General features: G+C 49.5%; 1 protein-coding gene across 2 annotated transcripts; it reads right to left on the bottom strand.

Moving 5' to 3' along the window:
* Positions 1–8,242: 8,242 nt before the first annotated feature.
* On the bottom strand, positions 8,243–11,204 carry LOC123354032. 2 transcript variants are annotated; one of them, XM_044995644.1, is made up of 2 exons: positions 11,107–11,204; positions 8,243–10,040 (listed from the first exon to the last, which is right to left on the bottom strand). In XM_044995644.1, the coding sequence occupies exon 2, from the start codon at positions 9,931–9,933 to the stop codon at positions 9,031–9,033; it is 903 nt and encodes a 300-aa protein (XP_044851579.1). In that variant the 5' UTR covers positions 9,934–10,040; positions 11,107–11,204; the 3' UTR covers positions 8,243–9,030. The 2 variants fall into 2 exon arrangements, with proteins under 2 accessions (XP_044851579.1, XP_044851578.1); XM_044995643.1 differs by having other exon boundaries at positions 11,100–11,188.
* Positions 11,205–14,531: the final 3,327 nt, after the last annotated feature.

The raw sequence follows: 14,531 nt of genomic DNA, 5'->3' as shown, positions 1-14,531 counted from the left end.
CCTCAACGCTTGAGTCTCAAAGCAAGGTTTTGTTCCAGGCACCATTAAAGAACAATAAGCAACAGGTTCTCACAGTTGCAGATTGTGTGGATCATCTCTTGAAAGTGGGAGTGTCACATAGACATTCCCCCTCTAGTTCTTATGTGAGCACCCTTCTGTTCATGATTGCTTGCACTCTGACAGTTAAGGCACTGTCATCTTCCTTCTCTTTAAGCATACATGCCACCCCGTAAATTGGTTACATGGATAATTAATGTTAGGGTATTTTAGCTGTCTTTAGTACAATGGGAGGTTCTGTTACACAGTGCCAGTTACTGATGCCCAGAGTCTGCGTGGAGCGGATGTACAGCTGGTGTGTAGGCAGCCCAAGGGACACCCCAGAGTCCGTTGCCTGTTGCCATTGGTATGACTGTAGCGCTGAGAGGCCCCAACACAGATTGGGGATGCATTGGATTGGGTGATGCAGACACACAGGGTTTGTCTTCATTATGGTGCTAAATCGGCGCAACTGTGATCAATGCAGCAGTGGCGATTTAGCGGGTCTGGTGAAGATGTGGTAAGTCTATGGGAGAGCGCTGTCCTATTGATGTAATTAATCCGCCTCAACGAGAGGTGGAAGCTATGCTGATGGGAGAGCGTCTCCTTGTAGACACCGCATTAAGTTGATGTAAGTTACGTCGCTCAGGGGAGTGGGTTTTTTATACCTCAGAGCAACATAACTTACGTTGACTTAAACAGTAGCGTAGATAAAGCCACAGTGAGGCACAGCCCCTGCACCAAAGAGATCACGGTGGAAGCAGAGAGGCAAAAGATGAGGGGAACTGACTTGTCCACGGTCACGCAGCAGGTTGGTGGCAGAGCCTGGGGAAGGATACTGGTATGACTCCTAGCCCACTGCACCATCTGCACGCTCCAGTTATCACCTTCCCCAAGGTGTTCCTTTCAACCAAGGAGAGGGTAGGGGTGGTCAGCCAGCAAACACTGCATATCAAAACCACATCCCCTTCCCCACCCACTCAGGTACATAAGGTACAGGCGCAAATCAAGACAGCTTGATTACTATAGGTTCCACCTGTCCAAAGCTAAAGAGGACAAAGGCCCAGATCCACAAAGGTGCTTATGGCTCAGATTTACATACCTAAGTTCTAGTTTTAGGCTTTGCTGTGATCCACAAATCTTCCGATCCCTGTAGGCACCTAAATTCATTTGGCACCTAATTTTTAAATGTAAAGGTTCCCTCAACATCTGTGTTTCTATCTCTGGGCATGTGCACGGCAGCATCTAGCCTTCTGGCTGCCTCTCTTCCCTCCCACCCCCATTCATAAACCTGGGGAAGATAGGATTCCAGCTAAGTTGCAGGTGGGACCTGATCTGGTAGGGTGCTCGGATGCTGCCTGCTGGATCAAGTCCCAGTCAAAATCCAGCTGCTGGAGGAGGTGGTGCTGCCCACCTAACCGTTTCAATTCCCTCCTGTTCCAGGGGGAGATTTGAACAAGGGTCTCCTACCTCTCAGGAGTGTGTTCTAACCACTAAGTGATGGGATAATATAATGTGGGGCTCCCTCGGTCTCCTGCTGAAGCTCTGTGGTTAGTTAGCCACAGTGGAACAGCTTCAACAGGAGAGACTGAGGGACCCCCACATCAGAGCAACTCAGTGGTTAGAGCATGTGATGATGGGTGATCACTCGTTACTGGGTATGATCATCTTCCAGGGAGTTATGGGTCTTCAGGTGGCTAATAAGGCCAATCCTTGAACCACAAGTTCTAGTACAATGAGGGCAGATATTTTAAGGCTCAGCAAGAGGCTGACAACCATGACTGGGAGCCAGTCTCTCCTTCCTCCTGTGCCTCTTGTCCTCTTCAGCTTGTCAGCGAGCAAGTTCATAATGCAGGGGACCATCACATAGGACTTCACTCCATTTTAAGTGATCCTGGGCAAGTGTCAATGTCAATATTACACTTTTATAGATTGTCCTTCAGCAAGTCCTTATAACGCTTCCGTTGTCCATCCACGTTACAGTACCCTTCTTTCAGCTGACAGAACAGGACCTGTTTTGGGAGGCAATGGTCTAGCACCAGACAATGCAGCAAAGAATCCTGTGGCACCTTATAGACTAACAGACATTTTGCAGCATGAGCTTTCGTGGGTGAATACCCACTTCTTCGGATGCAAGTAGTGGAAATTTCCTGGGGCAGGTATATATAAGCAAGTAAGAAGCAAGCTAGAGATAACGAGGTTAGATCAATCAGGGAGGATGAGGCCCTGTTCTAGCAGTTGAAGTGTGAAAACCAAGGGAGGAGAAACTGGTTCTGTAATTGGCAAGCCATTCACAGTCTTTGTTTAGTCCTGAGCTGATGGTGTCAAATTTGCAGATGAACTGGAGCTCAGCAGTTTCTCTTTGAAGTCTGGTCCTAAAGTTTTTTTGCTGCAGGATGGCCACCTTAAGATCTGCTATTGTGTGGCCAGGGAGGTTGAAGTGTTCTCCTACAGGTTTTTGTATATTGCTATTCCTAATGTCTGATTTGTGTCCATTTATCCTTTTCCGTAGAGACTGTCCAGTTTGGCCGATGTACATAGCAGAGGGGCATTGCTGGCATATGATGGCATATATTACATTGGTGAACGTGCAGGTGAATGAACCGGTGATGGTGTGGCTGATCTGGTTAGGTCCTGTGATGGTGTTGCTGGTGTAGATATGTGGGCAGAGTTGGCATCGAGGTTTGTTGCATGGATTGGTTCCTGAGCTAGAGCTACTATGGTGTGGTGTGCAGTTGCTGGTGAGAATATGCTTCAGGTTGGCAGGTTGTCTGTGGGCGAGGACTGGCCTGCCACCCAAGGCTTGCTTCTTACTTGCTTATATATACCTGCCCCAGGAAATTTCCACTACTTGCATCCGAAGAAGTGGGTATTCACCCATGAAAGCTCATGCTGCAAAACGTCTGTTAGTCTATAAGGTGCCACAGGATTCTTTGCTGCTTTTACAGAACCAGACTAACACGGCTACCCCTCTGATACTTGACACCAGACAATGTGACCAGTCCAGCGGAACTGCTGACAGATGATCATTGCCTCGATACTGGTGGTCTTTGCCTTTTCCAGAACACTAATATTGGTGTGCCCATCTTCCCATTTGATCTTCAGAATCTTACGAAGGCAGCATCGATGGTGCCTCTCAAGGACTTTCAAGTGGTGTCTATAGATTGTCCAAGTTTCAGACCCATACAAGAGTGTTGGGAGAATAACGGCTTGATAAACAAGAACATTGGTGTCTGTCGAATGCCGTGATCTTCAAAAACCCTGTGCCATAAGCGAGAAAAAGCTACACTGGCACAGGTCAGGCAATGTTGAATTTCTGCATCAATATCTGCCTTTGATGAAAAATGACTTCCAAGATAGAGGACATGATCGACATTCTCCAGTGCCACTCCATTGATTTTGATAGATGGGGCATGTAATACCTCATTTGGAGAAGGCTGATAGAGCACTTTAGTCTTCTTGATATTAAGAGTGAAACCAAGACATGTGTAGGCATCAGCAAACACATTCAAGATCTTTCTCAGAGTGGGTGAAGATTGCATTGTCATCAGCATACTGAAGTTCCACAATAGATGTTGTGGAAATCTTACTCTTGGCTTTCAGCCTGCTATGCCTGAACAGTTTTCCATCCATTCTGTAAATGATTTCAACGCCAGCTGTAAACTTCCCAGCAATTAGTTAAAGAATGACGGCAATAAAAACCTCAAACATGGTTGGAGCGATGATACAGCCCTGTTTGACTCCTGTTTGTACTTTGAAAGGTACTGGGAGACAGTGCTGCTCAGAACAGTTGCTTTCATGGTATCATAAAGCAATTTTAGGACACTGATGTATTTATCAGAACATCCAATCTTAGAAAGTACAGTCCAGAGGGCACAGCGATTCACTGAATCAAAGGCTTTAGTTAGATCAATGACAGCCATGTATAGTGGTTGGTTTTGCTCCCAACACTTTTCTTGCAGCTGCCGTGCTGTGAAGATCTTATCCGCAGTTCCATGACATGGTCAGAAACCACTCTGTGACTCCGGTAAAACTTCTTCTGACAGAGGCAGAAGGCAGGTTGCAAGAACAGTAGCGTAGATAAAGCCACAGTGAGGCACAGCCCCTGCACCAAAGAGATCACGGTGGAAGCAGAGAGGCAAAAGATGAGGGGAACTGACTTGTCCACGGTCACGCAGCAGGTTGGTGGCAGAGCCTGGGGAAGGATACTGGTATGACTCCTAGCCCACTGCACCATCTGCACGCTCCAGTTATCACCTTCCCCAAGGTGTTCCTTTCAACCAAGGAGAGGGTAGGGGTGGTCAGCCAGCAAACACTGCATATCAAAACCACATCCCCTTCCCCACCCACTCAGGTACATAAGGTACAGGCGCAAATCAAGACAGCTTGATTACTATAGGTTCCACCTGTCCAAAGCTAAAGAGGACAAAGGCCCAGATCCACAAAGGTGCTTATGGCTCAGATTTACATACCTAAGTTCTAGTTTTAGGCTTTGCTGTGATCCACAAATCTTCCGATCCCTGTAGGCACCTAAATTCATTTGGCACCTAATTTTTAAATGTAAAGGTTCCCTCAACATCTGTGTTTCTATCTCTGGGCATGTGCACGGCAGCATCTAGCCTTCTGGCTGCCTCTCTTCCCTCCCACCCCCATTCATAAACCTGGGGAAGATAGGATTCCAGCTAAGTTGCAGGTGGGACCTGATCTGGTAGGGTGCTCGGATGCTGCCTGCTGGATCAAGTCCCAGTCAAAATCCAGCTGCTGGAGGAGGTGGTGCTGCCCACCTAACCGTTTCAATTCCCTCCTGTTCCAGGGGGAGATTTGAACAAGGGTCTCCTACCTCTCAGGAGTGTGTTCTAACCACTAAGTGATGGGATAATATAATGTGGGGCTCCCTCGGTCTCCTGCTGAAGCTCTGTGGTTAGTTAGCCACAGTGGAACAGCTTCAACAGGAGAGACTGAGGGACCCCCACATCAGAGCAACTCAGTGGTTAGAGCATGTGATGATGGGTGATCACTCGTTACTGGGTATGATCATCTTCCAGGGAGTTATGGGTCTTCAGGTGGCTAATAAGGCCAATCCTTGAACCACAAGTTCTAGTACAATGAGGGCAGATATTTTAAGGCTCAGCAAGAGGCTGACAACCATGACTGGGAGCCAGTCTCTCCTTCCTCCTGTGCCTCTTGTCCTCTTCAGCTTGTCAGCGAGCAAGTTCATAATGCAGGGGACCATCACATAGGACTTCACTCCATTTTAAGTGATCCTGGGCAAGTGTCAATGTCAATATTACACTTTTATAGATTGTCCTTCAGCAAGTCCTTATAACGCTTCCGTTGTCCATCCACGTTACAGTACCCTTCTTTCAGCTGACAGAACAGGACCTGTTTTGGGAGGCAATGGTCTAGCACCAGACAATGCAGCAAAGAATCCTGTGGCACCTTATAGACTAACAGACATTTTGCAGCATGAGCTTTCGTGGGTGAATACCCACTTCTTCGGATGCAAGTAGTGGAAATTTCCTGGGGCAGGTATATATAAGCAAGTAAGAAGCAAGCTAGAGATAACGAGGTTAGATCAATCAGGGAGGATGAGGCCCTGTTCTAGCAGTTGAAGTGTGAAAACCAAGGGAGGAGAAACTGGTTCTGTAATTGGCAAGCCATTCACAGTCTTTGTTTAGTCCTGAGCTGATGGTGTCAAATTTGCAGATGAACTGGAGCTCAGCAGTTTCTCTTTGAAGTCTGGTCCTAAAGTTTTTTTGCTGCAGGATGGCCACCTTAAGATCTGCTATTGTGTGGCCAGGGAGGTTGAAGTGTTCTCCTACAGGTTTTTGTATATTGCTATTCCTAATGTCTGATTTGTGTCCATTTATCCTTTTCCGTAGAGACTGTCCAGTTTGGCCGATGTACATAGCAGAGGGGCATTGCTGGCATATGATGGCATATATTACATTGGTGAACGTGCAGGTGAATGAACCGGTGATGGTGTGGCTGATCTGGTTAGGTCCTGTGATGGTGTTGCTGGTGTAGATATGTGGGCAGAGTTGGCATCGAGGTTTGTTGCATGGATTGGTTCCTGAGCTAGAGCTACTATGGTGTGGTGTGCAGTTGCTGGTGAGAATATGCTTCAGGTTGGCAGGTTGTCTGTGGGCGAGGACTGGCCTGCCACCCAAGGCTTGCTTCTTACTTGCTTATATATACCTGCCCCAGGAAATTTCCACTACTTGCATCCGAAGAAGTGGGTATTCACCCATGAAAGCTCATGCTGCAAAACGTCTGTTAGTCTATAAGGTGCCACAGGATTCTTTGCTGCTTTTACAGAACCAGACTAACACGGCTACCCCTCTGATACTTGACACCAGACAATGTGACCAGTCCAGCGGAACTGCTGACAGATGATCATTGCCTCGATACTGGTGGTCTTTGCCTTTTCCAGAACACTAATATTGGTGTGCCCATCTTCCCATTTGATCTTCAGAATCTTACGAAGGCAGCATCGATGGTGCCTCTCAAGGACTTTCAAGTGGTGTCTATAGATTGTCCAAGTTTCAGACCCATACAAGAGTGTTGGGAGAATAACGGCTTGATAAACAAGAACATTGGTGTCTGTCGAATGCCGTGATCTTCAAAAACCCTGTGCCATAAGCGAGAAAAAGCTACACTGGCACAGGTCAGGCAATGTTGAATTTCTGCATCAATATCTGCCTTTGATGAAAAATGACTTCCAAGATAGAGGACATGATCGACATTCTCCAGTGCCACTCCATTGATTTTGATAGATGGGGCATGTAATACCTCATTTGGAGAAGGCTGATAGAGCACTTTAGTCTTCTTGATATTAAGAGTGAAACCAAGACATGTGTAGGCATCAGCAAACACATTCAAGATCTTTCTCAGAGTGGGTGAAGATTGCATTGTCATCAGCATACTGAAGTTCCACAATAGATGTTGTGGAAATCTTACTCTTGGCTTTCAGCCTGCTATGCCTGAACAGTTTTCCATCCATTCTGTAAATGATTTCAACGCCAGCTGTAAACTTCCCAGCAATTAGTTAAAGAATGACGGCAATAAAAACCTCAAACATGGTTGGAGCGATGATACAGCCCTGTTTGACTCCTGTTTGTACTTTGAAAGGTACTGGGAGACAGTGCTGCTCAGAACAGTTGCTTTCATGGTATCATAAAGCAATTTTAGGACACTGATGTATTTATCAGAACATCCAATCTTAGAAAGTACAGTCCAGAGGGCACAGCGATTCACTGAATCAAAGGCTTTAGTTAGATCAATGACAGCCATGTATAGTGGTTGGTTTTGCTCCCAACACTTTTCTTGCAGCTGCCGTGCTGTGAAGATCTTATCCGCAGTTCCATGACATGGTCAGAAACCACTCTGTGACTCCGGTAAAACTTCTTCTGACAGAGGCAGAAGGCAGGTTGCAAGAAAAGTGTTGGGAGCAAAACCAACCACTGTACATGGCTGTCATTGATCTAACTAAAGCCTTTGATTCAGTGAATCGCTGTGCCCTCTGCACCAGAACTTTGCCTGCAATGACTAGGAGGGAGATACCATGATAATTTCCACATTCCACTTTATCCCCTTTTTTGAAGAGGGTGACAATCAAGGCATCCCTCATTTCACTGGGAATCTCCTCCTTTATCCAGATTTTAAGGATAAGCAGGTAAAGCTGCCAAATTAGCTCTGGTCCACCATCTTTAAAGATTTCAGCAGGGATCCCCTCTAGATGTGCTGCCTTGTTCTTCATCTGCTTGGTGGCACTGTGTACCTCATACAAAGTGGGAGGGTCTCTGAGCTCATCCCTAAATGGTCATTGAGAGATTTGCTCGAGGACTCCAACTGCAACCATAGAATTATGGTTAAGGAAATCTTCAAAATGTTCTTTCCTGTGAGAATTGATGGCTTCATTGTCCTTCAGAAGTGTGGAGCATGTACCTGTGGGGTGTCCACATCCTTTCTCCCCTGCACTCGGAAGGGAGGAGTAAATTGAACTGGGGGCTCCCTCATCCCAGGGAAGTGCTCTAACTACTGGGATAAAGTTGTATGGCGAGCAGCAGCACCATCTTCTCTGGCCAGTTTTGGGTGGAGCGAGGTGGGTGCGAGGGGAAAGCCTTTTTAAAAGGTAGTTTGAAACTGACATTTTTATCCAGAGACTGAGGGATGGTCACTTGGCAGGAGCTGTCTGTCACGCACCAAATTCCTTCTGGGACGGGGCATATACTGGGAAGCAGTCCAAAGGCAACAGGGAACTTGTAACAGAAAAGGGATTTATCGAACCTGAAAAGGGAAAGCTTGCGGTTGCGCAGTCCTGTTTCTTTTCAGTGTGACTTGTATACGTTGCTTCCCCTGCTAGTTCATCTTTGAGTCTGGAATTTTTCCATCAAATACATTTTTTGTTTATTTAAACCCCAGGTCAGTCTCTGTTGGGCAAACTGTATGGAGTGTGCGCGCCAAAGTGAGCCGGTGCGCGGGGGCTGGTTTCCTGCCGCCAGGGGAGATGAGCCAGAGGGAACAGTCGGAGTGTCTGGTAGGAGAGACTCAGAGTGGATGGATTTGGGAAGACGTGTGGCTGGAGGGCTACTGGGGTCAGCCTGCAAGAAGCAACCAGGCTGGTGGAAGCCAGAGCAAGACCTTTATGCTTGTGGGCTGGCTACGGGTGTCAGGACTCTGAGCCACAGCAGCACAGCGTTAAGGCCCCCAAGGTTACAGGGCAGGCGGTGACAGATCCAGGTATTGACGGTGCTCCCCAAAGAGTCACAGGCCCGCTCTCCCCAGACAATGTGACCGAGTGAGCAGTGTTCCAAGAACTGTCGCTTTGCACCGACATTTACGGCCGGTGTATCTCCTTATATGAGTGAGCAGCACATGGTGCCCTGTGGGTATCAGTTGCTAGGACTGAATCCTTTATTGTTTAATAATCCCAACCAAAGGCGCCAGCACTGCTCCCAGAGCACTCCCAGGGCCCGGATGCACACTCCCACCTCACACCCCACCCCTCCCAGCTGGAGTGCTTTGGAAAGGGCCCTGGGAAGAGGGGGGGCTCTGGAGCTGCTTGGCTGCTTTCCAAGGGGGTCTCCCCTCTGGCACAGTGGCCCCCTGCCCTTGCAGTGCCTGAGTAGCTGCAGCCTGATGTTCATAGAGTTGCACCAGCCTGCTCAGGTGCCAGTTGACAGTGGCCAGTTCCGAATGCACAAGCCGTACAGCCTGCACCAGGTCCCACTGCACACGTCCCTGTAGCTGCTGCATGGCTCTCAGCCTGTCCTCCATACAAGACAGCTGCCTCCCAATCCACTCACTGCTGTTGCCCTCTCTCTTCTGCTCCTTCTGCTTCAGGTGGATAGAGCCAGAGGCCTGGACATGCTGAGAGGCACATCCTAGCGCCCCGTCTTGGAGGGGTGAGGCTGACCGGAGACACCCGACCTCCGGTGTCAGAGAGAAACTGGGAGTGGACCAGGCACACTCCAGCCCTGGGGTGAGAGAAGCCGCCTCAGAGACGTGAGATAGGACACGGCTCCCATCTCTGCCCTTGGAGGCTTGTGGCAGAGGATGCCAGGGCTCTCTGGCTGCCTGCTGTGATGGGGGGCTCTGACTCAAGCCCACTGGCATCGGGCTTTCTGCTGCTTCCAGACTCATGCTGTCCTCGCTCAGGGAGCCTTGGTCTGTTGTCTCGCTCTGGCTGAGGCTGGAGTGATTGTTTCCAGCAGGGCTGGAAGATGAGGACCGCGGGTAGGAGTGGTCCTCCTCGGAGCAGGACATGGGGAGGGAGGGGGTAGCATCGGCATGATCTGTGTTAAAGCCTGTCTGGGGCAGGAGGGGTGCCTCATTCTGCCCTGGACAGTCTGGCGCTCCTGGGGCTGGTACGAGGTCTAATGGCAGAGCTACCATGGTCTCTTCTCACCGGGACAGCAGGCGTGGGTTGTCCAGTGTCACGTGCTCCCTGCTGCAAGAGGAGACTTCCCAGGAGGAACAGGAGCAGGGGGAGGGCGACTTTCCTAAACACAAAGAAACCCGCCCTTAGTGCCTCTGAGAAGCAGCTTAGCAAGGCCGCCCAGAAGGGGGGGCAAGTGGGGCAATTTGCCCCTGGCCCCCACGAGAGTTTTTCAGAGGCCCCGGAGCGGGGTCCTTCACTCACTCCGGGGGCCCCGGAAAACTCTCGCGGGGCCTGGGCCCCCGGAGCATCTTCCACTCCTGGTCTTTCGTGGCAATTCGGCGGCGGGGGCCCCCCATCGTCGAAGACTCCAGGCCCCCTGAATCCTCTGGGCAGCCCTGCAGCTTAGGGAGGTAGGGGAGGGACCAATTGGCACAGGTGCCCCAGAGGCTCCTAACTTGCTATTCAGGGAACAAGAGCTGCTGGCTCAGCTCTGATTTGTGTCAACTTCAAGAAGCAATAGCCCTGGCAGGGCTGGGGACTGAGGCACAGAGATTCTTGCTTCTAAGTAATTTCCCCCTACGAGGGTTCTTGCACCTCCCTTTGAAGCATCTGGCACCGCCACTGTCTGAGGACAGGCAATGGACCCAATGGGTCTCTAGACCAACACGGTAATCCCTGGGCTCCTCAGCTGGAAGCTGCCTGAGGTCAGCAGTGACCAGTAGCCATAGTGACTCACTGGAGCATTGCTGCCCTGCGTGAAATGAGTTATTAGTTCTGGCAGAGTGAGAATTTTCTGTAAATATTTTCTATGAACATTGTGTGCCTCAGTTTCCTCCTTGCAGCACTGTCCCAGGGGTGGGAAAGGGCTGTTTGCTCTCTCCAGAGGCCCATAGCTCCTGGTGTCCCTGCCCCCTCGCAGGGCATCCCCATAGCTCTTGGTGCCCCATACCCTCCCAGCGAATCCCCATAGTGCCTGGTGCCCCCTCCCAGTGCATATCCATAGCACCTGGTGTCCCCATGCCCTCCACTCCCAGCACATCCCCATAGTGCTTGGTGCCCCCTCCCAGTGCATATCCATAGCACCTGGTGCCCCCACGCCCTCCACTCCCAGCACATCCCCATAGTGCCTGGTGCCCCCCCCCCCCTCTGTCCACTCTACTCCTAGTGCCCCCCATAGCACCTGGCACCTCATCCTCCCTATATCCTCTGTTCCCCGGCCCCTTCCAGCCCTTTGGTCTCCAGCTCCCAGTGCAGGCGCCGTTACCAGGGCCACCCCTGCCCCAGCCAATCAAGTATCAGTAGCTACTAAGATCTCACAGAACAAGTATGCCCTGCCCCCTTGGTTCTAGGCATTGGCCCTGCCCAATGAATGAGTGATGGGAAATCTGACCAATGGGCATAAGAGGATTGGTGAAGTAAAGCTCTGATTGGAGAAAGAAACCCTGTCCCTCCTGAGATCCGCCCCATGTTCCACAGGCCACACCCCTTCTGAGTCCCCGCCCCCAGCTACTCCTCCAGCTACCCATTAATTTCTGGACACAGCTTAGAGTTGCTCCTTGAGGGCTCAGGCTCTCCCCCTGCCCCCAGCTCATCCCGCACGAGTCTCTTCTCTGCCCCTGGACCCATCCGCTGGCACACGTCTGCTGGAGCACAGCCTCTTACAGCTGTGCGCACACACAGACATGGCCTCAGTGATATACATAACTACAACCACTATCCCTTACACTTACACAACCATACACAGACACCCAGTCATTTACACACACATCCACAACTCCCTATTCACACATAGGCCCATGCACACTCATAACCATGCATATTCACTCACGCACATGCGTGTATACACTCACTCTCTGATCTACACATCTGCACCTCACAATCCCCTATTCACACTGTGACACTCTACACCCCAGGGGAGCACCCTGTAACCCCCTGTGACAAAGTTCCTCCTCTACGTTGGTCGGTTCTGCACTTATTGGCGGATTTGCTCCCCTCACAGATTCACCCTGTGGGTCAGGAAACAGCCCAGAGACCTTCCCCTCTGGTAGAAGCCACAGTCCAAGTCAATTCCTCCTGTGTTTGATCAGGAGTTGGGAGGTTTGGGGGGGAACCTGGGCCCGCCCTCTACTCCGGGTTCCAACCCAGGGCCCTGTGGACTGCAGCTGTCTAGAGTGTCTCCTGATACAGTTGCACAACAGCTACAACAACCTGGGCTACTTCCCCACGGCCTCCTCCCAACACCTTCTTTGTCCTCACCACCGGACCTTCCTCCTGGTGTCTGATAACACTTGTACTTCTCAGTCCTCCAGCAGTGCCTACTCACTCTCAGCTTCTTGCACACCTCTTGCTGCCAGTTCCTCACATGCACTTCCTCTCCTCTGGCCTGACTGGAGTGAGCCTCACCTGACTCTTAGCAGATTAATTGGAGTCAGGTGTTCTCATTAGCCTGGAGCAGCCCCTGCTCTGGTCACTCAGGGAACAGAAAACTGCTTATCCAATGGCCAGTATATCTCCCTATGACTACTCTGCTGTTCCCAACTGGCCTGGGTCTATCACACCCCCATATTCATCATTTGTATATAATTGTAATAGTTCATAAAGGATGTTCCTTTGCCACGGCAGCACTTTAATATTGCTGCACCCCCCCCCCCCCGCCCATTGGCAGCCAACGGCGAGGGTGAGGGAAAGGGAACAGCTTCCCCAACTACAGGCACTTACCAGTACGGGGCAGGCTGGGGCTAGCTCTGACCCCCCAGCCCTGCCCCTTCTGCCCAAGGCCCCACCCCTTCCGGGGGGCAGAGCCAGCCCCAGCCCGGCCCCGTATCGGTAAATGTCTATAGTTACTTTCACCCCTGACATCTACCAATGTGATATGTGGAAGTTGGGAAAAGTGCAGACATCTTAGTCTTCCAGGAAGAGCAAGAGTCAGGCTAACTCTTCTATTTAATAATGTGAAACTTGAAGGCCTAGGAGAGTGGGAACAGACTGTAAGCGATACTGTTTTGACCTTGTGTTAGATAAGAATGGAATGTAGACTGTGGCAGAAATTAATGGGAAAAAGTGAAATATCAGGAAGGAATGTGTATAAACAAAATGCAGCTGTTGATCATTACTGCATGTGACAAAAGATATAAATGCTTTGCCTTAATTGTTTATCTAACAGAGACCTGCCTCGGGAGGGGAACCCATGTCCGTGAGTACTCTCCCCTTGCAAGTGTCAGGAAAATAAAGATGCCTCTGGCTTGTTGCTTCAAACTCAAGAGTGAGGACTCGTTTTTCTCCGACAGATATATGCCATCATGTGCCAGCAATGCCCCTCTCCCATGAACATTGGCCAAACCGGACAGTCTCTACGCCAAAGACTAAATGGACACAAATCTGACATCAGGAATCATAACATTCAAAAACCAGTAGGAGAACATGTCAGTCTTTCTGGTCACTCAGTAACGGGCTTAAAAGTGGCAATTTTTCAACAAAAAACTTCAAAACCAGACTCCAATGAGAAACTGCTGAACTGGAATTAATTTGCAAACTGGATACCATTAAATAAGGCTTGGAGTGGCTGGGTCATTACACAAATTGAATCTATTTCCCCATGTTAAGTATCCCCTTACTGTTATTCATACCTTCTTGCCAACTGCTTGAAATGGGTCATCCTGATTATTACTACAAAATGTTTTTTTTTAATTCTGCTGATAATAGCTCATCTTAATTGATTAAGCCACTTAAAGTTGGTATGGCAACTTCCACCTTTTCATGTTTTCTGTATATTTATATACCTTCCTACTGTATGTTCCACTCTATGCATCTGATAAGTGGACTGTAGCCCACAAAAGCTTATACCCAAATAAATTGGTAGTCTCTAAAGGTGCCACAAGAACTCCTTGTTCTTTATGCATAGATGTGTCACCTCCTTTCCTCGTTTGGCTCCTCGCTGCGCAAAGCAATGTGTCTCCCTCCTGTCGTGTGCTGTTCCTGCTTTGTCCCATGAAGGAGTTTGGCCACCTGCACTGCTGGGACTTTTGCTCTTTGTACAACAATAATTTTGCTGAATATCCCCAACATGCCAGGTCCGGCTGCACATTGCTATGCTGGGGGCTGGACAATCACACCTTGCTGAAGGTGTTGGGTGTCACAGCTGCCTTCCATTCAGGCTAAAGGAGGGAGCAATTAAATGCTTCTTTGCTTTATGATAGCTGAAACAATGGAAAACCACCGCCGAACAACCACATCCTATGCAAGCTCAGGCAGTGGCTGGGTCTTGCAGTCTAAGAAGTTTCACAGGGGTGGGGAGATGATAAGAAAAGCAGGGTTCGGGGAGTGATTGTATTGCAGCAGAAACACTAGAGAAGAACAGGGAGAAAGCAGCAAGGAAGCCAAGATGGCCAAAAAAAAAATCAGTTTGACCCTGAGAAAAGCTAGGAGAGAGCGTGCTTTTGGGCTAAGTGGTTGTAGTGTATTGAAAACTTTGTTAACATTCTGATCTATCATTTTAAATTCTCAGGGGGTTTCCTGGTCCTGCTTGCAGGCTGGGAGCTCTGTAGGGAAGTATATGATCTGTACCAGTCTAGAAAGAGCCAGCCTGTAGCAAGAAGGGGTGTGTTGTGCTTCT

This window comes from Mauremys mutica, chromosome 20, assembly GCF_020497125.1.
Source record: "Mauremys mutica isolate MM-2020 ecotype Southern chromosome 20, ASM2049712v1, whole genome shotgun sequence".
Taxonomy (NCBI): Eukaryota; Metazoa; Chordata; order Testudines; family Geoemydidae; genus Mauremys; species Mauremys mutica.
Note: the sequence above shows the minus strand (reverse complement) of the source record. Positions and strands in the feature narration are given on the sequence as shown.

What these genes read in the sequence shown, in the direction of transcription:
- LOC123354032 (XM_044995644.1), bottom strand. Translation starts at nt 9,933, where the DNA reads ATGGTAGCTCTGCCATTAGACCTCGTACCAGCCCCAGGAGCGCCAGAC.